Source organism: Odocoileus virginianus, chromosome 16, assembly GCF_023699985.2.
Source record: "Odocoileus virginianus isolate 20LAN1187 ecotype Illinois chromosome 16, Ovbor_1.2, whole genome shotgun sequence".
In the NCBI taxonomy this organism is placed as follows: Eukaryota; Metazoa; Chordata; class Mammalia; order Artiodactyla; family Cervidae; genus Odocoileus; species Odocoileus virginianus.
Window position 1 is genome coordinate 19726571 of NC_069689.1, and position 24775 is coordinate 19751345.

Consider the following 24775-nt stretch of genomic DNA (forward strand, 5'->3'; position numbering starts at 1 on the left):
GAGATACAAACATAAACTTGATCAGATAATTTGAGTCAGAAGACTCTACATCCTAAAAATGTCAGTTTTTTCCTAAAATAATATGTAAATATAACATGATCTCAATAAAAACATCAGACTTTTAATTCCTAGGTTTGGACAAATTATAAAGTTTATTTGTAAGAACAGACAAGCAAGCATAACTAGGAAAATTTTGAAATTGAAGACCAGTAAGAATGGAAGGCTAGCTCTACTGGATATTGAAACATAAGTCTTATAATTTTTTGGGGGGTGGGCTGCGCTGTGTCTTTGTTGTGGCATGCAGGCTTTCTCTAGTTGCAGCTGAGGGCTTTTCTTGTCGCAGAGCATGAGCTTTAGGGCACATGGACTCAGTAGTTGCAGCACATGGGCTTGGTTGCCTCACAACATGTGGGATCTTAGTTCCCCGACCAGGGATCAAACCTGCGTTCCCTGCATTGGAAGGCAGATTCTTAACCACTGGACCACAAGGGAAGTCCCATAATTTTTAAAATGTGATATTGGTTCAGGAATACAAATCAGTTGAATACAAACTATAAAACCCAAACCCAAGGCATGTGGAAATTTAGTCTGTAATAAAAGCAGCATCCTAAAATGAGTGTAGAAAATATGGAATTTTTAATAAGTGGTGTTTGTGACACTAGGATAATCAATTGAGAGAAGATAGGATTGGATTCCGTTCACACACTACTGGGATGTACAGTATTCATACACCTGTATATGTATGTATGCTTGTATATATGCCTGTTTATATATACACATACACACACTCCCACTCCTGTTTTTTGCATAGCAGAAAACATCATCATCAAATTGAAAAGACAATGACAGACTGGAAGAATGTTTACCACTTACATTATGGATATTGCATTAGTCTCTCAAATATTTAACTATCCTCTAAAACTGAGGAAGAAAAGGACTGGTAATTGTATAGAAAGATGAACAAAACATAGTGAACAGTGAGATGAAGTAAGATTTGCCACAAATTGATCGTTGTTTAGTCCGGGTGGCAGGGGTTTTGTTATACTATTTTGTCTCCTCTTGTATATACATTTGAAGTTTCCCATGAAAAATTTTGGTTTAAGTAGGTGTAAATGAGGAGAATGCATTTGGAACAAAGTCACTGAAGCCAAGGTGGGCAATTGGCTTCGTATACCATTTTATGTTTCTGGTAAATTTAAAACAGACTCTCTTTATTTCCAATATATCTTATTTGTGGTTTAGTTAGCACACGTGTACTTGTATATGTGTGTATATGTGTATGTGGGTGTGTGTGTGTGAGAGAGAATATATGTTAGTGTATGTTTAAGATAGATTTTTCTGTTAGTGTACTTCTCTGCATTACACTAACTCATAATGTATGAAGTTATTTATTAGCCCTCATAGGACTTTTGGATTACCAACAGAATTGATTTGGAAGAAGTGAAATTTTTCTCACACTTTTTATGAATGCCATATATTCTTGCAAATTTTATTTGGACATTGATTTAGATATATAAGCTGAAAGAGAAAATTGAGAGTGGAATTTTTTTCCAGATCTAGCATTGAAATTGTTTTTTAGTAATTTTTAAGCATGTTATTTTAATAACTTAGAAGGAACCTAAATTATATAGAATTACATAAAGGAACAGAAAATCTATCTTCCTCTAAACAATTTTTTTTGCTTTAGAGCCCTCATTTTGCTTTAGAAAGATAAATAATATGATTTATTTAATGATACCTAGTGACATTACACATGATCATATTAACTTGTTTTCTATTCTTCCAACAGATTAATATTAAAATCGGAAGTTTGTATCTTTTGCTGGGTATTGGAGATTGACTGTAATGGCAACAGAATTTATAAAGAGTTGTTGCAGAGGATGTTTCTATGGTGGAAGAGAAAAACACAACTGTGAGTTTCGCTTCTTTTTGATTTCAGCATTTATTTAATGTCTTTATTTGTGGTGTTTTGTGATATAAATGTAAATGAGATGTATTTTTTAACTTCACAAGGGGGTCAGAAACATATATGTGAGGCACACTAGCTAGTATGAAAGTACCTTGGAGCATAGGGGAGAGAAAGATGAGTTAAACATAAGAGACACTCTAGGACATTACCACAAGAAGATGGCTTGTGGTATGGAAGTTTGAAGAGGATTTTGAAAGTGAGGATTAGACATGAATGTTACAGGTTGATGAAACAGTGTGAGCAAAAGTAGGGAGAGAAGTATTTGGGGAAAACATACTCTGGCAAATGTCTTAATTTAAATACAATTTCCAGTTTATGAACAATGCTTTAAAATGTGCCTTCCATGAATGAATGAATGACCAATAGAGAAGAAGCCTGTAACTTTATCAGGAGCCACACTTATCCAGGACTCCTGGAGATTTCCCTTGCTATTGCATGGGTTTTCTCAGCCCTTCAAGGTTATGACTGGAACTTTATTTGTCTTGGTTCTTTCTTATATTTCGTAGTCTAAAGCATAGCTTTCTAGTGTATTTGAGTATGAAGGCTTCTTTTTCGCAAGAAAACATTTCATAAATTCCATCAGAGTAGTAGTTGCGCTTTCATTCTGTCTATAGACAGTATTAATTATACATAAAGATTAGCTCTAGATGTTTCTTACTTCATCCTAAGTCACACAGCCTAGGAATCACATATCTTTCAAGGTAATAAACAAAAGAGGTCACAGAAGCTAGCACAGGGGAGTTGATATTATACTAGGGTCAAAGTAAATTTTATTTTGTGGTTTAGTAAAGATTTTTTTTGTAGATGTGGAGACCTTTAGCTTCTTTTCAAAGTAGCTTTTATTTAAGGCTGAAATTAACCATTAGGTTAGAATTGTTTTGTTGACAGTATTTTTATTTAAATGACTAGATTAGTATTTATTTGAAAACACTGTGGAATTAATTACAAAATTAACTTGCTTTCCATCTATGAACTCTTTTGTGGAAATGAAATTCTTTACAAACTGCTTTTACCATTATGATAAGTTAATACACTTTGGTAGTAGTATATTAACTTCTCAAATATTGGCTAGGCAGAATTAATGTAGATTCCAGAGTGCTTGATAAGACTCAAAAGTAGTTTATGTGTCAACAGTTTCTTTTAAAATGGTTAAATAAGTACCAAAGCACGTTCGGTTTAGATTGTTATATGTATAAATCTCCATGCATATTTGTGATTTTTTTTCTCTTTTCTTTTCTCTTCTTTTCTATGCAGTATCTGTGGAAAGAGACTTCAGAGCAGCAGTATCACATAGTCAAAATACTGCTATCTCTATACCCCCATTGACTTCTGTTTCTGTAAAGCCTCAGGTTGGCTGTTCTGAGGATTATTTACTTTCCAAGTTACCATCTGATGGCAAAGAAGTACCATTTGTGGTGCCCAGGTTTAAGTTATCTTATATTCAGCCCAGGACTCAAGGAATTCCTTCACAGTTGGAAGAACTAGAAGGTAAACAATAAAATGGGAGGATTTAAAAATCAACATGCAGCATTTAAATGTTATTGCTGTTATTTAACTTGCTCTTTTATATGTGTATAAAGATATAAAATATCTTTGTGTACAAATTTGACATTTCAGTTTTTAAAATGTCTTGCGTCTTCTATAGAGGAATTCAGTGCACAGTGTTTTTGAAAAGTCCCATTATGATATCTGACACCAGTCAACACATTTGTATGTAGAATTGGCCTCTTTTAGGGCTTTGCAGGTGACACTAGTGGTAAAGAACCCACCTGACAATGCAGGAGACAGGGGTTTGATCCTTGGGTCGGGAAGATTCTCTGGAGGAGGGTATGACAACCCACTCTAGTATTCTTGTTTAAAGGAGTAATATAATTGTAATATGTCAGTTATCCTTCACACATTTAGAAAGAAGAAAATAGAGAAATTATTCTGGTTTTGGTCAATAAATATAGGAAATATTATTTTCTAAATTTTAGTGTAAAGAGAAATAAGGAAGCAATGAAGTAGTCTTTCTCCCTTCCCTTCTTTTTCATTATTATACTTATCAGTCTAAATACGCTTCCCAGTCTAAACAGCCACTTGAATGAGGTATATTCATTGGCTGAATTTTGGCTGATATTCTAGAGGCCAGTGGACTAAGGAAGATAAAAAGAAGCAACCTGTAACTTATATTTTAGAAATTGTTTTAGTTCATTGAAACAGTCACAGTGGTTTATTTCCCTCAAAATTTTATTATGGAAAATTTCAAACATATGGAATAATTGAAAGAACTTAATGGTGAATGCCTGTATATCTACCATATAGATTCTGTCATTAACACTTTTACTATATATACTTTATCACATATCTATCTATCCATTTCCTTAACCATTAGTAATTCTTTTGAGGGTAAGGGGAGAATGCATTTCAGAGTAAATTGTAGACATCAGTATGCTTCTCTCTAAATATTTAAGTATATATATCATTTACTAGAGTTCGTTTATTTATAGTTTCCTTCTTTTGACATAAACTTTAAACAAAATGAACTGCCCAAGTTGTAAGTGTATGTTTGTTGAGTTTTGACAAATGTATATACCAGTGTGATCCAACCTCCCATCAAGATCTATAGTATTTCTCTAAGTACTTTTTCTGCCCCATCCTTTCTCTCTTTTTGTGGGACACCAATTACACATATGTTGGACCTTGTGATATTGTCTTGTCTATGAAGCTTCTTTTATTTCCCCATTTTTTCCCCCTCCTCTCTATTCTTTTCTAAAATGTAAAACATTTAATTTATTGTTCTTTTGTGGCACTTTGATGCATCATCAGTGTATTACAACTGAACCACTAATCTTATAGTTTCATCAACATTAGCTGGTTTGCTTTCATGACACTGCTGAGGAATCACCTATTTCTGCAGAGGTTCAAGTGAAAAGTTTTAAGAAGTGTGCAAGTTCCTTTTGTATGTCTCTGAAGGTTTATTCACTCTGTTAGCTTTTTCATCATTCACAGTGTTTATCTTGTTAAGATTAGTGGTAGCTGGTTTTGCTTTATTTTTAACCTTAAAGCTTTTTTGGCTGTCTATTTGGAATATGTTCCTGGACGTCTGCCCTCTTAGCTTGTTCTTGGCCATCATCTCTGGTAGCCTCGTGCAGCTGTTCAAGTTCCAGGTGACGCCATATGCTCGCATCTCCTCTATATTCTTAAGGTTTGGTAATGTTGACCTATTTTCAAGTTCACTGTCTCTCACCTCCATTATTTCCAATCAGCCATTAAGCCCATCCTGTGAGTTTTTAATTTTAGATATATTTTTCAGTTGTTATATTTACATCTGGTTCTTCTTTTCATAGTTTCTATTTTTCTGTGGTTTCTGCCCCAACCCCCAATAATCATGAACTATTTTCTTTTATTTCTTTGAATTTTAACATCTTTGTATACTATTCTAACATCTGGGTCTTCTAGCTTTGGATACTGTGGATTGTCTTTTTTTGAGAATGAGTCACATTTTCCCATTTCTTTGTATGTGGAGTGATTTTGGATTGTATTCTGGACATTGGATGTCATGTTGTGGAGACTCTGGAATCGGTTATATTACTCTTGACAGTTATTTTTCCCCTTCCTTCCCTTCCTCCCTTCCTCCTTTCCTTCCTCCTTCCTTAACTTTAGCAGGCAATTAACCTGGTTGTACTGTGTGGCAGATTCTGTGCCTTTGGTGGCAGCTGCTATCTGAGCTTAGTATTTTTTTTTTTAATCCTTATTGGGAGTCTGTACACACATGTGTGGTTCAGGGATCAACCAGATATTTGAGCAGACTTTTAGTCACAGAATTTGGGGTTTTCTCCTTTCCAAGATTCCCACCTTATTTCGCAGCTGTGGTTGCTCTGTACTCTGCCCTATGTTCTTCAGGCCAGAAAGACTGGATTTTCTACTGGAATTTTATCTGCACCGCCCCCCCTCCATATAGTGCCAGTTTTGGTCTGCCTAAAGGCCAAAAGTCATTAAATAAGGTGGCCATTCCCCTTTGTCCTAAAGTACTGTTCAGAATCCTTACTACTTTTTTTTTCACTCTCTAGTGCCTTCAGGGTATTTTGTTTGTTTTTTTGGTTGGTTATTATAGTTATCTACAGTGCATCTGGTCCCATCACTTCATGGGAAATAGATGGGGAAACAGTGTCAGACTTTATTTTTGGGGGCTGCAAAGTCACTGCAGATGGTGATTGCAGCCATGAAATTAAAAGACACTTACTCCTTGGAAGGAAAGTTATGACCAACCTAGATAGCATATTAAAAAGCAGAGACATTACTTTGTCAACAAAGGTCCGTCTAGTCAAGGCTATGGTTTTTCCAGTAGTCATGTATAGATGTGAGAGTTGGACTGTGAAGAAAGCTGAGCACCAAAAAACTGATGTTTTTGAACTGTGGTGTTAGAAAAGACTCTCGAGAGTCCCTTGGACTGCAAGGAGATCCAACCAGTCCATCCTAAAGGAGATCAGTCCTGGCTGTTCATTGGAAGGACTGATGCTGAAGCTGGAACTCCAATACTTTGGCCACCTCATGCGAAAAGTTGACTCATTGGAAAAGACCCTGATGCTGGGAGGGATTGGGAGCAGGAGGAGAAGGGGATGACAGAGAATGAGATGGCTGGATGGCATCACCGACTTGATGCACATGAGTTTGAATAAACTCTGGGAGTTGGTGATGGACAGGGAGACCTGGTGTGCTGTGATGCATGGGGTCACAAAGACCCCATGAGCAACTGAACTGAACTGAACTGAACAGGAGAGTTGGACTTCCCAGGTGGTGTTAGTGGTCAAGAACCTGCCTGCCTAATGCAGGTGACCTAAGAGACACAGGTTTGATCCCTGAGTTGGGAAAATGCCCTGGAGGAGGGCATGGCAACCCACTCCAGTATTCTTGCCCAGAGAATCCCATGGACAGAGGAACCTGGCGGGCTACAGTCCATAGGGTCACAAAGTTCTGAACATGACTGAAGCGACTTAACACCATGCATACACAGGAGAGTTGGGTCTGGCAGAAGTGATAATTTTTTAAAAAGAAGCAAGGAAAGATGAACCCTGAGCCTGGCTTAGCACATATCAGCTTTAATACCCTGCTTTGCACGTATCAGCAGTGTCTCTCCAAAGCAGTTTCTAAAAGTTCTGTTATAAAGTATACCCTGATCAATTGATCTTTCTCTTGTACTTGTTAACAGCATTGGGAGTAAACCATATAAATGGCCTTGTAATCTGTTTTATTCGTATCATATATCATGAAAATTTTAATGGCTTAATAGTAAAGGATAAATCATATTGAAGTACTATAAAGTTTATTTAATAAATTCTCTATTCTTAGACATATAGGATATTTTATGTATTATTTTCATTATCAGAAGCTAAGTAAGAAATAACTACCTGACAGTATGTGATAGTTTTTCTTTTGTGTTTTTTTTTTTCCATTGTATCACTGGAAAACATTACTTTTTGAGTTGGATGAGTGAGAAATTGGTTTATACTGAAATTATAGGCTCAATGAAGATGTGATAAATCCATCTGATTTTTAGCATATTGGAGAGAAAATTACTTTATTTAATGAGTCAATAAAGCATTTTTGGTGCCAAATTATAGAAATCAAATACGTATCTCTTGTATGTATGTATGAATGTGTGAGTGATGGGCTGATACAGAGATTTTGAGAATATAGGGTGCACCACTATCAATAATAACTAAAATCATGTTTCAGATATTTGACATTTGTTATATTGCATTGCGTACTTGCTGTTGGATCTGATTTTAACTGCAGCTTACTGCTTGCATAACAGAGATTGATTATTAATATTTTACTATATTTGCTTTATGACATGTCTATCTACCTATCCATTAAGAGAATGCATTTGAATAAATTCTGAAATTTTTAATTGGGCTTTTGAGAGGTATAAGCAGTTGTGCTACTTTACATTTAGTTCTATAGCACTGTGGTTCTGTAAATTGAGAGTTATTAATCTTGAACTTTAAATATAGTATCTTTTTAAGAGGAAAATTGAAATTCTTCATTGACTTACTTATAAAGGAAAAATGAAATAAGAATATTCAATTTTAGGGATAGCGTATAAAGGTAGAGAGTCATCTTTATGCTACTCCTGTTGACAGTGCTGCTCTTGTTACCATAAAAAGACTTTTGTAGTAGTGCTTATGTGCTGAATGATTTAACTATTGGCTTATAAGGTTTACAGGCTTCTTATAAGGCTCTCTGAGATCACACCTCCCTCTTGGCACCCCTCTGCCTATGTACAGGGCTTGAATTGTACACAGTTATTTGAACCAGAATAAGAGAATAAGATCTCACTTCAAAACCAAATATGTTATTTTTCTTTTCTGAACTCAGTGTGAAGCCACCTGTTTTATTGTTCAGCTTAATTCAGAAAATATTTGTTTATACTGTGGTTTCTATTTTAGATAGGATAAAAATAATTAAAAGATGGTGATTCAAACATTTAAAAATTTTATTTCATGTGTCTGTGTTAATTCTAATGTGAGTCTTAACTTTGAAAGGAATTTGATCTATTGTTTTACCCTTTTAAAATTGTGAGATATAATATACATAGACAAAAGGAGCAAAACAGAAATGATTTGTGATTTATTATAAAGTAAAATAGATGTATCTAAAATACAAAAGTAAAGTGGATGTATGGTCACCACTCAAGTAAAGAAAGAGAGTATTACCAGCAAAGCAAAAGCTTCCATCTTCCCCCTTTTCAGTTACTCTAGTCAAAATTTCAGTTGTTACAATCATACTTTCTTGTTGTTTTTACTTTTTACCACCTAAGCACATATCCCTAAATATTGTGGCTTAGTTTTTTTTCTGCTTCTGACCTTTATAGCAAATGAAATTACATATTGTATGTATATTGTTTTGTTATAGGTTAGTAAGTTTTTTTCCCCTTTGCCTTGGGTGCACCAGTTGTTAGCTAATAATTCCAAGAAAAGGATGTTGAAAAATTTTAGAAACACTTGCTTTCAGGATCTGCCAGAGCATCTTTTGGAGATAGAAAGGCAGAACTTTCCAGTTCAGCCCAGCATGGACCCAGCTATGATGTATATAACCCATTCTATAAGTACCAGCATGTGTCACCTGATTTGAGTCGGCGCTTTCCTCCTCGTTCTGAAGCAACAAGACTATATGGATCAGGTATGAAAAAAAATTTTGTTTTTCCTCTTTAACAAATGTAGAAATCAAATTAAATCTAAGATTCTGGAAGAAATGATTAATCTTACAATGAAAAACAATTTAATGAATGAAATGAAATGAAAAACAATTTAAAAATAAAGAGAAAAGCTGGCTTCAGAAGTAATATGATTAAATCACATCATAACTTCTCTATGGTTTATATCTAATATAAAAATTGAAAGACTAATGAGTTCTGTATATTGGTAGTTCTAAGTTCCATTTTGTTTGTCCTATTTTTAAAGAAATTTTTAAATTTTGTACATATTTTATATAACATCTGTTCATATCTACAACAAGAATTTACTAACTATTTGTTTTCTCTTCTGTTCAGTGAAAATGAGAAATTTGGAAACTAATGATGAGATTGGAAATGTAAACAAAAACATAGAAAATGCCTAAGTGATTACCAGACTTTTTTAGTTTAATATTTGAGACTGTATCAATTATGGACTATCTTATACATATCCTATTCACAAAATTTTCACTGTTTTTCAGAAAAAAAATATATAGTTCTCTCAACCACTAAATTCAGGGCAAGGTACTGAAAATAAAGTAGAAGTATTTATTTAAATATTTATTTTAGCACTGTGCTAGGCTATACCATTATTATTCAGAGTTTCATTCTTCAAGGATCTTATAGTTTAGAAAGGACACTAGAAATACAGACTAGAAATATAACAGTACATGGAATTCAATATTGATATTTTTAATAAGTGCTCATTAAATAGTTGAATTGCTTTTAGTACAGATGACTTACATCCTGGTTGATATTTGATGTGGTTGTGAAAATGCGTTGTTTGATTTGTGTTGGTTTCTGTTTCAAACAAAAGTAAAATAATTGAAAAACAACTTTTTAATCTTCATTGGAAGGCTTTGTCTCTTAAGTAGATTTGCATATATTATGCTTGCCTCGTGGCTCAGCGTTAAAGAATCTGTCTGCATGCAGGAGACGCGGGTTTGGGTTTGATCCCTGGGTTGGGAAGATCCCTTGGAAAAGAAGGAAGTGGCAGTCCACTCCAGTATTCTTGCCTGGGAAATCCCGTGGACAGAGGAGCCTGGTGGGCTACAATCCATGGCGTCACAGGTGTCAGACATGACCTAGCAACTACACCATCACATATTTATGCTATTTTTTCTGTAGAGATTTAGTTCATGGTAATTAAGTAGACTGCCGGTGTTTCTTCTTCTTTACTATAAAAATAAATGATTTTCTTATGTTCCTTTGTAGTTTGTGACTTAAGGACCAACAGACTTCCCAGTCCCCCTGGGCTAAGCAAGTCTATGTTTGATCTTACAAGTTCATCTCAGCGGTTCATTCAGGTAAATAATTTATATGAATTTAATTATAAGCAATCATTTATTTTCATGGTAAAATTCATATATGTTTCATTAGGAACAACATGTTATGTATCTTTTATAGACATTTCTATTCTAATATTTAAAGAATAAATACTTGGCATTTCCCATGTGTATTATTTCAGGAAGCTTTCAGTTGAATACTAAAAGACAGTAGTTTTTCTCTCTTTTCTAAAAAAATTGAATTTTCCTTCTCTCATGGTATGCACTGAGGCAGTCTTGAGGCAGTTGGGATTTAAAATGGTATACTTTAAAATGCTTATTATTTAATTTTCTTTATTGAATATAATTACCTAGTTAGTAAATATTAGTATTTCTGTTGAGATATAGAACTTTATTAATATTAACACTGTTCTATTTTTGAAATAGAATTGAGAATTTTGAAAATACATACTTTTCTGTGTATGTATATGTGTGAATGTATATGCATATGTTAAAATGGAAGTATATTCTTAATCATCCTCAATTGAGTTAATTTTTTGCAGAATTAATTCTTTATAACACCAGTTTGTTTTTAATGTGCATCAGAATTGTTAGAAGAACTTGTTAAAATACAGATTGCCAAGCCTCACCACCAGAATTTTTGATTCAATAGCTCTGCACTGGGGCCTGAGTTTGTATTTCTACCAGGTTCCCAGGTGATGCTGATAACTGCTGGCCTAGGGGACTCTGCTTTGATAACTACTGCTTTATAGGTTTTTTGGTAATAGGGCACTTCCAATTATTAATATATTCTGACTTTTATTAGTACTTCCAAGTATGAAATATAAACAGTAATCTCTTCCTCTTTATTACAAAACCAAACCAAAAACAGCAAAGCCTTTGCCATGTATTACCTAGTAAGGGATTTAAGATTTTCCTGATTAACACATATAGAGAAAACTTTTTCCCTCTTTCCTGTCTTAAAGTGGAAAATTCTGAGTGGTAACACTGTCAGAATGGTTAACACTCAGTTTGATACTAGAGTGGGTGCTAAGGCATAAGTTTCAGAATCCTTAACATCTGATATGCAATATCTAACTAAAAGTGAATTTTATCTTTAGAGACATGATTCATTGTCCAGTGTGCCTAGTAGTTCTTCTTCAAGGAAAAATTCTCAGGGGAGTAACAGAAGCCTGGGTAAGGAATAAATCATTCTACTTTATATCCTTAAGGGAATTATTTCTACCCGATAGTAATTTGAATATATTTATGATAAGGTTTTAAGAAAAGTTTAGATGATTTTATCCATATTGGCAGTGTTATCTGCATATGAATACTCAGATCAGATGATGTATTTTTTAATGTTCAGGCATAAAGGCATTTTAAAAATTAAATATCATTTGTTTGTTTTAAAGCATATTAGTGAGGGAATTTCTAGAAGCATACAGTTTTAAAACCATATCAGTGTTATTTGGGAAAGGTTTCTTAGTTTTAACTTAAATTCTTCAGGTTATAATTGGGTTTAGATTTTAAGCCAGTTATTTTTTTTATATCATGTCTTCTACCAGCACTTCAGTAAAGGCATTGAAGTATGATTTTTATGTTAATAAACTGACAACTTAAAAAAATAATTACAGCATTTTTCAGTTGTGCTCTTAAAATTGGATTGTATCAAAGTCCAGTTGGGCTTCCCAGGTAGCACAGTAGTAAAGAATCTGCCTTCCAGTGCAGGAGATGCAAGAGAGGCAGGTTCGATCCCTGGGTCAGGAAGATCCCCTGGAGGAGGAAATGGCAACCCATTCCAGTGTTCTTGGCTGGAAAATCTCATGGACAGAAGATCCTGGAGGGCTACAGTCCAGGGGGTCCCAAAGAGTTGGACATGACTGGGTGACTGAACACAGTACAAAGCTCAGTTGGATTGGAAGGATTGCATAGTAATTGAAACCTTTTTGTCCATTTACAATTCAGACACAATTACTCTATCAGGAGATGAAAGAGACTGGGGGAGATTAAATGTGAAAGTGTTTTATAATTCTTCAGTAGAACAGATCTGGATCACAGTTTTACAGGTAAGTTAGTGTAGCTAATACCAACTTTTCTTACAAAATTGAATAATTAGGGGTGTAAATTATAAGCATCTACTGTTGCTATCTTCAGGAGAATGGGTCAGTATCTTCTTTGGAATTTAGGGTTCTATAGTATTTTGCAGCAAATAGTATTTAATAAAGAATCTAAAGAAAATAAATCTTTAGATATGATTAGAACATGTTTTCCTCAAGAGGGAAATTGATATGGTGTGTAGAACATTAATTGTCAGATTATTTTAATGGAGATGAAACAAAAGATCTCAGTAGATTAAAGTTTACTTTTATAGTTTTATTTGTCATTAACTCAAGAAATGTATCAAATATTTGTATTGTCAGAGTCCTTTGTAAAACTCACACTATAATTTTTCTTTAGTGCAGAGATTTAAGTTGGCCCTCTAGGTATGGAGATACTCCTACTATATCTGTAAAAGGAATACTAACATTGCCCAAACCAGTGCATTTCAAATCTTCAGTCAAGGAAGGCTCTAATGTAAGTGTTTGTGTTTCAGTATCTTTTTATGTTTTCCTCATGTTTGTCACTTTAACCTATGTAAAGAATTATAATATGAAAATGTTTTATTTTGGGGAAACTACAGATTATGTATGCCTTGCTTTTTTAAAGAATTTTGAGCCTCAAAAATACTTGATATTTCATTGTCCAATATAAGATGCATTTTAAAAAGAAAATCGTAATCACTAAAATATTTATGAGTAATATCTGATGAGAATATTTACTTTTCTTGTATGTAAGGAAAGTAAGTGTTTTATTCTCATCCTCTCTCCCCCATCCCAGTTGACTCTGATAAATAATTGCATGATTGTAGTTAATTTCTTTTAAATACTTTCCATGATCATAACTGGAAGATTTATGATCCTGAATTTGTTTTATAATCCTAGATTTCAATTTAAATATATCTGTATTTCTGTCTTGTGATATGGATTGAAAGGTTACTGTTTTTCCGTACAAATGAAACTTATCTTCTATAAGAGTGTGTCATCTAAAAATAAAGTAATTCAGATGACTAATAAACATGAAGAAATTTACACTCACTAGTATTCATAGATATACAAATTTAAATTACATATTGCTTTCTCTTTCTTTACTTTTTTTGCTTATTAAAATTAGGAAAGTTTTATGAGCACTCTAGCCTATAAAATTATTTTGGCAATTATTTTGACAATATACATTAAAACCTTAAGATTATACTAAGTGAAATAAGTCAGAGAGATAAATATCATGATATCACTCATATGTGGAACCTAAAATATGTTACAAATGTATTCACTTACAAAGCAGAAACAGACTCACAGACAGAAAACAAATTTTTGATTACCAAAGGGTAAACGGGTTGGGGAGGGATGAATTAGGAGTTTGGGGTTAGCAGGCTCAGTGGTAAAGAATCTGCCTGCCAGTGCAGGAGACACAAGAGAGGCAGGTTTGATCTCTGGGTCAGGAAGATGCCCAGGAGGAGGAAATGGCAACCCACTCCAATATTCCTGCCTGGAAAATTCCATGGACAGAGGAACCTGGCAGGCTATAGTTCATGGGGTTGCAAAAGAGTTGGAAACGACTTAGCAGCTAAACAACAACAACAGCTACAAACACTATATATAAAATAGATAAACAAGAAGGTCTTGTTGTATAGCATAGGGACCTATATTCAATATTTTATAATGAACCATAATGGAAAAGAATATGAAAAAGAATATATATATATATAACTGAATCACTTTGTTGTACATCAGAAACTAGCACAGCATTGTAAATCAACTGTACCTCAACAAACAATTTTTTTAAAGGAAAAAAACTTTCAAATATCTACAGGTTTTAACATAGTGTTTCTACTTGGATCACTTCATGGAAGTAATCTAAGATGCAAACAAAATATATATAAAGTATTCCTGGCAGTTGTGTTCATAGGCTGAAAGCTGGAGACTGTCTAAATGTTTGCCATAGAAGAATGACTGAGAAAACTCATGGTATACCATGTATATTAGTTTCCTATGGTTGGTGACATTGTACCGGAGACAGGAATCAAGACCATCCCCAAGAAAAAGAAATGCAAAAAAGCAAATTGGCTGTCTGAGGAGGCCTTACAAATAGCTGTGAAAGGAAGGGAAGTGAAAAGCAAAGGAGAAAAGGAAAGATATACCCATTTGAATGCAGAGTTCCAAAGAATAGCAAGGAGAGATAAGAAAGCCTTCCTCAGCGATCAATGCAAAGTAATAGAGGAAAACAATTGAATGGAAAAGACTAGAGATCTCTTCAAGAAAATTGGAGATACCAATGGAACATTTCATGCAAAGAAGGGCTCAGTAAAGGACAGAAATGGTAGGGACCTAATAAAAGTAGAAGATATTAAGAAGAGGTGGCAAGAATGCACAGAAGAACTGACAAAAAAGATCTTCACAACCCAGATAATCACTATGGTGTGATCACTCACACTCACCTAGAGCGAGACATCCTGGAATGTGAAGTCAAGTGGGCCTTAGGAGCATCACTATAAACAAACCTAGTGGAGGTGATGGAATTCCAGTTGAGCTATTTCAAATCCTGAAAGATGATGCTGTGAAAGTGCTGCACTCAATATGCCAGCAAATTTGGAAAACTCAGCAGTGGCCATAGGACTGGAAAAGGTCAGTTTTCATTCCAATCCCAAAGAAAGGCAATGCCAAAGAATGCTCAAACTACCGCACGATTGCACTTATCTTACACGCTAGTAAACTGATGCTCAAAATTCTGCAAGTCAGGCTTCAGCAATACATGAACCGTGAACTTCCAGATGTTCAAGCTGGCTTTAGAAGGCAGAGGAACCAGATATTAAATTGCCAACATCCATTGGATCATCGAAAAAGCAACAGAGTTTCAGAAAAACATCTATTTCTGCTTTATTGACTATGCCAAAGCCTTTGACTGTGTGGATCAAAATAAATTGTGGAAAATTCTGAAAGAGATGGGAATACCAGACCACCTGACCTGCCTCTTGAGAAACCTGTTTGCAGGTCAGGAAACAACAGTTAGAACTGGATATGGACCAACAGACTGGTTCCAAATAGGAAAAGGAGTACATCAAGGCTGTATATTGTCTCCTTGCTTATTTAACTTATATGCAGAGTACATCATGAGAAACGCTGGGCTGGAGGAAGCACAAGCTGGAATCAAGATTTCTGGGAGAAATATCAATAACCTCAGATATGCAGATGACACCACCCTTATGGCAGAAAGTGAAAGAACTAAAGAGCCTCTTGATGAAAGTGAAGGAGAGTGAAAAAGTTGGCTTAAAACAGAAAACTAAGATGATGGCATCTGGTCCCATCACTTCATGGCAAATAGATGGGGAAACAGTGGAAACAGTGGCTGACTTTATTTTTCTGGGCTCCAAAATCACTGCAGATGGTGATTGCAGCCATGAAATTAAAAGACGCTTACTCCTTGGAAGAAAAGTTAAGACAATCTAGACAGCATATTAAAAAGCAGAGACATTACTTTGTCAACAAAGGTCCATCTAGTCAAGGCTATGGTTTTTCCAGTGATCATGTATGGATGTGAGATCTGGACTATAAACAAAGCTTAGCACTGAAGAATTGATGCTTTTGAACTGTGGTGTTGTAGAAGACTCTTGAGAGTCCCTTGGACTGCAAGGAGATCCAACCAATCCATCCTGAAGGAGATCAGTCCTGGGTGTTCATTGGAAGAACTGATGCTGAAGCTGAAACCAATACTTTGGCCACCTGATGCAAAGAGCTGACTCATTGGAAAAGACCCTGATGCTGGGAAAGATTGAGGTCAGGAGGAGAAGGGGATGACAGAGGATGAGATGGTTGAATGGCATACCAACTCAATGGACATGGGTTTTAGTGGACTCCGGGAGTTGCTGATGGACAGGGAGGCCTGGTGTGCTGCGGTTCATGGGGTCACAAAGAGTCAGACATGACTGAGTGACTGAACTGAACTGATGGTTGGTGTATTACAAACCAGGTAGCTTAGAACAACAAATATTTCTCTCTCACAGTTTTGGAGGAAGTCTGAAGTCAAAGTGCCAGCAATGTTGGTTGCTTCTCTGAAGGAGAATCTGTTCCATCTCTAACATGCCTCTCTCCTAGCTTGTGGTGATGACCAACAATCCCTGTCATTCCTTGGCTTCATTCTAATCATTGGCTTTCATTTTCACCTAGCTCGTGACTTTCACCTCCATGTGTCTCTATGTGTTCACATGGCTATCTTCTTACAAGGATGCCTGTTATATTGGATTAGGGGTCCACCTATCCAGTGTAACCTTAACTTCACAAATTACATTTTCAATGATCCGATTTCCAAATAAGGCCACATTCTGAGTTACTGAAGGTTAGGACTTCAACATAATTTTTAGCAGGGGGACACTATTCAAACCATAACAGCATGTGATAGAATATTAGGCAGCCATGAAAATAATGCTTAGGAAGAGTTTTTAAGGACAGGGGAAAATGTTCTTAATAAGTGAAAAGGCAGTAACCAAAATTTATGTGTTATATTAGGATCTTACTTTATGAAAATATGCATTGTAGAAAGTCTAGATGGAAATAAATCTTAACTCTAGTTTTAATCCTGACACTAGATGAATATTTCCCAAATTAAACTTTTTGATTTTCAAATGAAACTAAGCCAACTTGGGAAAAGTTAGGGGGAAATGTTCTCATATTAAAACTTGCATGGGATATTTTAAAATTTATTATTTATCAAATTGTTTAGGAGTCCTCTATTATGACAGAATGCAAACCAGCACACTTCATTATAAGCTCATTGCATATGAGTTTAAAAATTAAACATTTTATGTATACTGTGTTATTGATGTGATCTATGGTTTGAGACTGAAAGAAAACGATAGCTCAGGTGGTTGGGAGACTCTCAGAAACACAATTATGTACACAGATATAAGTGATTGTAATAAAAGTGAACACTTGGGCACAGTATCTAAAACACTGATGTTAGTTGCCCAGATATCTAAAGGCAAAAACAACCTCCCCTTCAAAAAGATTCACTAAAAATGGAAAGAAGGAAGTTTACAATCAAAAAGCAGTCTAGTGTCAAGAAGATGTTAGTTCACAGTAAGCCAAGGTTTTAAAAAATAAAAAGAACATCTGAAAATAGTCTGCACATGTAAAACACTTGCTGCCTGGAGTGGAAGATTATTGGAGAAGGTAGAACTTGAAACTCATATTTTGCTTTGTCTTCTCTATCAAGGAGATCAATTCTCATTTTGGAAAGAGTAAAGATAAATTGAATCCCAAATTAGATGGGAAGAGCATTAGACAGACTAGGTCCTTTAAAGAAGTAATTCAAGTCTGTTAATGTGAACAAGTTAGATTTTGCATACAGAGAGAGCTTGCATGAGAGTCTTGAAGTACTCTCATTAACTGTTGAAGAACTGTGGTGAACAGCAGGAATGATGCTCCAGAACCAAAGATGGAAAACAACATCATTTTTGAAAAGGTAAAAAGCTGTATTCTGGTGAACTTGGTGTTAATACTGACTAAATTCCTAAGTAATTAGAAGGATTTGTGAAACTAAGACAAATAGTATCTCGAATAAATTTTGGAAAAACAAGTCATGGCCATTCTCATTTAAAATTTTTTTTGTTATTATAAAAATATTAAATTTGCCTTGCCTAGGTTATAAAATGTTATTTTTACTTATATTGTGTTGGCATATGACCCTTTTTAAAATATGCTATTTACATGTTTTATATTTTTATTTTAGAATATTGAATTTATGGAAACTTTTGTATTTTCTATTAAACTCCAAAGTCTACAAACTGTGAGACTTGTATTTAAGATTCAGACCCAAACTCCCAGGAAGAAAACCATTGGAGAATGCTCACTGTCACTCAGAACTCTTAGCACACAGGAAATGGATTACTCTCTGGACATATCACCACCTTCAAAAATTTCTGTAAGTGATATAATATGTAATGTCAAAGTATTTCACATTTTTAGAATTATTTACTGGATGAATTTTTGGGGGAGTATAATTTGAGCATGAGAATATACTGAAGGATTAGGAAGGCTCTCAAACAATAACAACATAAATGTAATGTAAAAAAGTAATAATTATGTCATTATTTAACTTTTTTGAAATTGATAAAATGTTAACAGAGCTGCTTTTCTTTCTCCATTGAAAAGTAACAGTAGGCTTACCTTCTCCTAATAACCTGTTTTATTAATGTTTCATACTTCAAAATAATGGGCTTTCCCAGTGGCTCAGTGGTAAAGAATCCACATGCAATGGAGACACAGGAGACACAGGTTTGTTTGATCCCTGGGTCAGGAAGATCCACTGGAGGAGGGCATGGCAACCCACCAGTATTCTTGTCTAGAGAATCCTGTGGAGAGAGGAGCCTGGTGGGCTGAGGTCCGTGGGGTTGCATAGTTGGACACGACTGAAGTGACCAAGCACAGCAGGGCACTTCAGCATAATAACCCTAAAAGTGAATAATTTTAAAAAATTATTTTTTGTTTTTTTTAAGTAGCTGATAACATAGGAAAAGCAAGAAAGAATTATAAACTCCAAACTCAATGAGAGATTGCCTTGAAATAGATTAGGAAAGTTTTGGTCATGAGTAGGTACTATATCTGTCCATAAATTGATGGAGGATCTTCCAACTGGTATTTTTTTGTAAAGGACATGATTATCTATAGTGCTGATTGATTTTTTGAGGCCCAATAGTTGCTTCTTTCAGTTAACCAGCTGAACACTCTTTAAGTTGCCTAGAAATTCCTAATGATTTAATTATGTAGCTTCTGTGTCAGGATAACATATATACAAATCAGTCATAACCCTTTTTAAAGTCAGACTTACATGTGATTTTAAGTTTACTTAGGAGTTATATTTTACTTGTTTTCAAAAATATTTAAGGTGACTTGAAGTGGTTCTTAAGCTGGCTGCACATTAGAATCACATGGGGAGCTGTTAAACATGCCTACACTTAAACTTGTTAAATCAGAATTTGGGGAGGAGTGAGCCAGAGGCATTTGTAATTTTCAAGCTACTCAGGTGATTCTTGTGTGTAGCTTTGCTTAAGAACCACTGAATTGAAGTGAAATTAGGGATTAAAAATAAAGAACGAAAGATTACTATAATCAAGAAGAGTTGAAAAATCTTGTTATTCCTGATCTTTTATTTTCTATTTTCATACAAATCTGTTTTCTTTATAGCATTTACTATAATTTAGGCTTCCCTGGTAGCTCAGTTGGTAAAGAATCCACCTCAATGCAGGACGTGCTGGTTTGATTCCTGGGTTGGGAAGATGCTCTGGAGAAGGGATAGGCTAACTACCCATTCCAGTAGTCTGACCTGGAGAATTCCATGGACTGTATAGTCCATGGGGTTGCAAAGAGTCAGACACAACTGAGCAACTTTCACTTCACTTTCAGAATAATTTAAGTTACTATTTTAAAAAGAAACTAAGACCTGAGCTTCCATCTTTTTCCTTCATATTTTACTGTACCCTTAGCCTGTCATATTCTTGGCATTGAATATTTGTATGTAGGTTGATAGGAAAGAACAAATGATGAATGAAGGCATGCTAAATTAGATTACTATTTTCTGTTAAAGTATAGCAGATTTGTTTTGTAACTGTGACAGGAGTTTATCACTTAACTAGATTAGTAGACAATAACCTGCAACCATATTTTACAGAAGGCACATATTACTATTTAAATGGATAATTGATGGATTAAATCTTTAAAGACTAGTAGAGTATATCAGGGAGAAGGCAATGACACCCCACTCCAGTACTCTTGCCTGGAAAATCCCATGGACGGAGGAGTCTGGTAGGCTGTAGTCCATGGAGTCGCGAAGAGTCAGACACGACTGAGCGACTTCACTTTCACTTTTCACTTTCATGCATTGGAGAAGGAAATGGCAACCCACTCCAGTGTTCTTGCCTGGAGAATCCCAGGGATGGGGGAGCCTGGTGGGCTGCCGTCTGTGGGGTCGCACAGAGTCGGACACAACTGAAGCAACTTAGCAGCAGCAGAGTGTATCAGAAGATAACTCAGCAAATGTATTTTCTGGGGAATTGAGACATTATAATCTGAATCTGCCTTGGAGAATCAGAATGAATGATTATGGCACAGTTTCTACAATTATATTTTGCATATCAGAGATCTTTTATAAACTTTTTTTTAAATAAACATTTTGTATGCCATGTGCTAGGGTTGCAAAGATTGATGGTTTGAAGGAAGGGCTTTTGGGCTATCTGGATCAGTAAATTTATATTACTGTTCATATTATTGACTAAAAGCAAGAATAATATGCTTTGTTTCCTGTGTTGAAGAAGAAAACTGATATTCTAATTGTGACATTGAAAGAGACACACTTACATATCTGTCCTTCACAGTGACATCATGAACAGCAGAACTTCCATGTAGAGCTATTAATTTCTTCACCACAGAGCTTTTGACCTTAACAAATAGTTGACAACTCAAATTTTGTGTTGAATAGTGTGCAAGAGACAAGGTTTCCCTGAAGAATTATTTAATATCTGATGTTTGAAGAAACTTTGCATATAACTAACTTGGTCCTAAGTGATTTAATGCTCACAATGAACTTAATGAGCTTGCTGCTCTTGTTACCCCTATTGTGGAGACCAAGACCTTGAAGCATTTGCCTGAGTTTATATAGCTTTTTGTTGGGGAATCAGGATTTGAATGGAGGCATTCTGATTCCAGAGCCAGGTCTCTTAATTTTACCACATTGATGAAAAAAATCAATAAACAGTCTGTGATAGAAATGAGTGTTATTTGAGCCAAACTGAGGCCTATAACCTGGAAGACAGCCTCTCAGATAACTGAGGTATTGCTCAGAAGAAGCATGATTTTCAGCACTGTTTTAACATCTTATCAGAATACAGAATGTCAAACAAGTCAGGATACATTCCTTTAGGGTTTGAAAAAAAGAAAGAGCATGTGCACAGTAAGTCGATATGGCCTTGGCTCCTGGGAAGGGAGTCGTATCATTGAAGGAGGACCAGCAGTGACATCCCAGGAAAGGAGGCATTTAATCTTTATTTTTAACATGGCTGTTCTTCACTTGTGATCAGTGCACCCTTCGCTTTAATAATTAAATCAGATATACAATGTATACTTGATAGGCCACAAATGGGCTATTTTAATCAGTATAAAAGTCAAGTTAATTCATATATAAACCAGAATGACTTCCCTATATACCTCAATATGTGAAAATATCTTTCATCAGCACTGTATTGTCCCCCTAAGGAGATGTTCTAAAAAATCACCAGATAAGGGGTTTCTCTAATTATGCTGAACTTTTCACTTTCAACAGTCATTCCAGGAAGGACAAAAAAGATTTTCTTTTCTTTAAAAAAATGATACGTTATTCAGGAATGGAGATCATTAAAAATGCTTTTAATATATACCTACTAATTGATTAGAATTTTAAGTTTTTGGTTATTGTCAGGTTGAAAACCACTTTGAATAGTTTTTCATGATTTGAATTAATATCTTGGAGTATAAATTGAATTTGTGAAATAACCTTGGTTAAACCCACTGCTGAATGCTGCTATGTTTTGTGAGAATGAACTCTACCAGTATGTAACTCTAAGAGAAGTTTTGCCATCTTTCAGTATTTTCATCTGTTATATTAAGGTTACAAAACCATAATGAAAAAATGAATGAAAAAATGTTATCCTGGTTTCCTTTGTGTTTTGTAAACAATAAATAACTTTTAAATGGACAGTAGATTTGTTCTTTTAATCAGCAAAGGTATTTTGTATATGGCTACTGAATTAGTCCACCTAAAAAGGTTAATCCATTCTTATTGAAAGCAAGAGCAATACATTCACTTTTATTTATTAGAATTCAGCAATTATTGCCAAATAGACAACTTTTATCATCATTTTAGATTTTTCAAGAAGGAGTGACCTCAACAGTTGATTTTAAACTTTTAAGTGATTCACTTTGTATCTTTTGATTTCTTAAGGCATGAGCAATTTTGGCCATTTGACCATTACAGAATATCATGTTTAGAAACTATCCAAGATTCAGTCAATGGCATGTACATAAAAAAGTTCTTTTTTTTTTACTGATCCATGTGTCAATTACTGGGGAATACTGGGTTATTGTCAAATATAAACCACTTGATGAAGTGTCAGTCAGCTGTTCTGTAGCTTTGTTGGAATCAACACTAGCCAAGACTTTTGTGTTTATCTATGCTGACCCTAGTGAGATCTGTTAACATTATGTTCTTTTTTTAATCTTATATTTACTCTTTTCAACATGTGAACAGTAATGTTTTTGTGTTGGCTGACTATGTTTCTTTTATTTTTTACTCCAAGCACCCTGGAATCCACGTAAATAGGTTCGTTTGTGTAAGGCAGATTACTCGCTTTCTTCTGCTCTTAGTCAGCAATACTGAAGAGCACATTTTAGCTTCTACCCCTTTCTGAATTTCCTTCATTTTATTGTTTGCCTCAGATTTTCTTTGACCTTTTCCTTATTATTTACTGCCTCACCACTTTCACTAGCTTCCTTCTTGCCAATTTTCGTCATTGGCTTACTTCTATTTAGCATAGTAATTCAATTTTTAATCCACAAATCTGTTCATTGTAGTAATCCTTTGTCTTCTGATTTTGATAGCACTACCTCTGATTTCTACAACTGGAAAAACTAATGATATGTTTCATGTATAACATTTTTATCATATTTCATATATTCATATATCATATTATCATATTTCAGTCATTTGAAAAGATTATTCCAATGACTACATTTAAGTCTTTTGAAAATGTGCTCTTGTGATGTTTATTTCTCTGACATTTTCTCTACTTAAACTGCTTAGGAATTTAATTTTTTTTAAATTTGCATGTCTTTGGTCTCCCTGATTTTGAAGGTTCAGTATATATGTGAAACTTACATTATCAGAATTTATGAAAGTCAGTAAGTACTGTATATTGACAGACTCCATGACATTTAGCATTCTCTTCTAACACTTAGCTTTGTATGACAGTAAAGAGCATGTGTGCATGCTGAGTCATTTCAGTCGTGTCCAACTCTGTGTGACCCTATGGATTATAGCCCGCCAGGCTCCTCTATCCAGGGGATTCTCCAGGCAAGAATACTGGAGTGGGTTGCTATCCCTTCCTCCAGGGGATCTTCCAACCCAGGGATTGAACCCACATCTCTAGATTGACAGGCAGGTTCTTTACCACTGGGAATGTCTAGCTTTAGCTCTTTGTTTTTGAATTTTGAAATATCCCCAAACTTTATTCTTAATTGCCAAATAACACTTTTTAATATGCAGGTTTGCCATGCAGAACTTGAACTGGGGACTTGTTTTCAAGCAGTGAATAGCAGAATTCAGTTACAAATTCTTGAGGCACAGTACCTTCCAAGTTCATCAACACCCCTAACTTTGAGTAAGTATGTCAAAGTGATTTAAAGTGAAATCTTCAGAAACTATTTATAACAGATAGATTTTTCCTACATTTCTTATAGTGAAGATTATAATCTCAGTTACTTTTATTATTTAACTTATATACTTACCTTTCAACTTAAAATTACTTTATTGGATTTCAAATTTTAGCCATTGTGTTAACCCACTGCTCTCTTGATTCTTATCCAATTGTGACCTTCTTGCATTTGTTACTATTCTTTATTTATCTCATTAGTTAATATAGGTTGTGTGTCCAAAGGACTGTCAGATATGTCTCACCAGCCTAGATGGTATATCCTCTCTCTACATCTATGCCCTTTTTTGGATACTCTGCTAACTCAAAACTTAATTTTAAAAAACTAACTCACACCTTGAAAATCTTGAAAAAAAATGCAAACCTTAAAACACTTTCTCACCTTGCGCCTTTGAGTATATTCAGAGGTTCTGATATTTTGGTTGTCTAGCCCTGGTTCACATGGCTGCTCCTAGAGTGGGAGGTTTGAGGTCAGTCCTACCTAAAGGGCTAAGAGTGGGGGTAAAAGTGTTCCTTATTCCTACTAGAAGAAAATATCTGGAGATAGGCAGAAGCAATCATGCCAACTGTAACTACAAAGATTGAAAATTAATACAGTTGAACACAATTTAAGAAACTAGGAAAACAACAGCAAACACAAAGGAAGGTAGAAATAGAAATTAAAGCTAAAGTTGGAGTTGATAAATATGGAGACAACAAAAACCCCACAAAATTAATAAAACCAAAAGATTGTTCTTTTGGAAAGAATATTAAAATAGACAAACCTATAGAAG

The 24775-nt window shown here is 34.8% G+C and overlaps 1 protein-coding gene, 1 long non-coding RNA gene and 1 pseudogene across 4 annotated transcripts in view; 1 reads left to right on the forward strand and 2 right to left on the reverse strand.

Moving 5' to 3' along the window:
- LOC139038709 (uncharacterized) overlaps positions 1–24775 on the reverse strand; it is a 448893-nt gene that overhangs the window by 317979 nt on the left and 106139 nt on the right. The window lies entirely within an intron of this gene.
- TC2N (tandem C2 domains, nuclear) overlaps positions 1–24775 on the forward strand; it is a 42075-nt gene that overhangs the window by 10797 nt on the left and 6503 nt on the right. For all 3 annotated transcript variants that reach the window (XM_020875963.2, XM_020875964.2, XM_070477945.1), the window contains exons 2-10: positions 1790–1912; positions 3224–3457; positions 8966–9133; positions 10401–10492; positions 11572–11647; positions 12419–12519; positions 12911–13027; positions 18275–18466; positions 23837–23951. In XM_020875963.2, the coding sequence (XP_020731622.2) occupies positions 1846–1912; positions 3224–3457; positions 8966–9133; positions 10401–10492; positions 11572–11647; positions 12419–12519; positions 12911–13027; positions 18275–18466; positions 23837–23951 (1162 nt within the window). In that variant the 5' untranslated portion in view covers positions 1790–1845. The remainder of the gene's footprint in view (positions 1–1789; positions 1913–3223; positions 3458–8965; positions 9134–10400; positions 10493–11571; positions 11648–12418; positions 12520–12910; positions 13028–18274; positions 18467–23836; positions 23952–24775) is intronic.
- On the reverse strand, positions 4720–5116 carry LOC139038708 (ribosomal biogenesis factor-like; annotated as a pseudogene).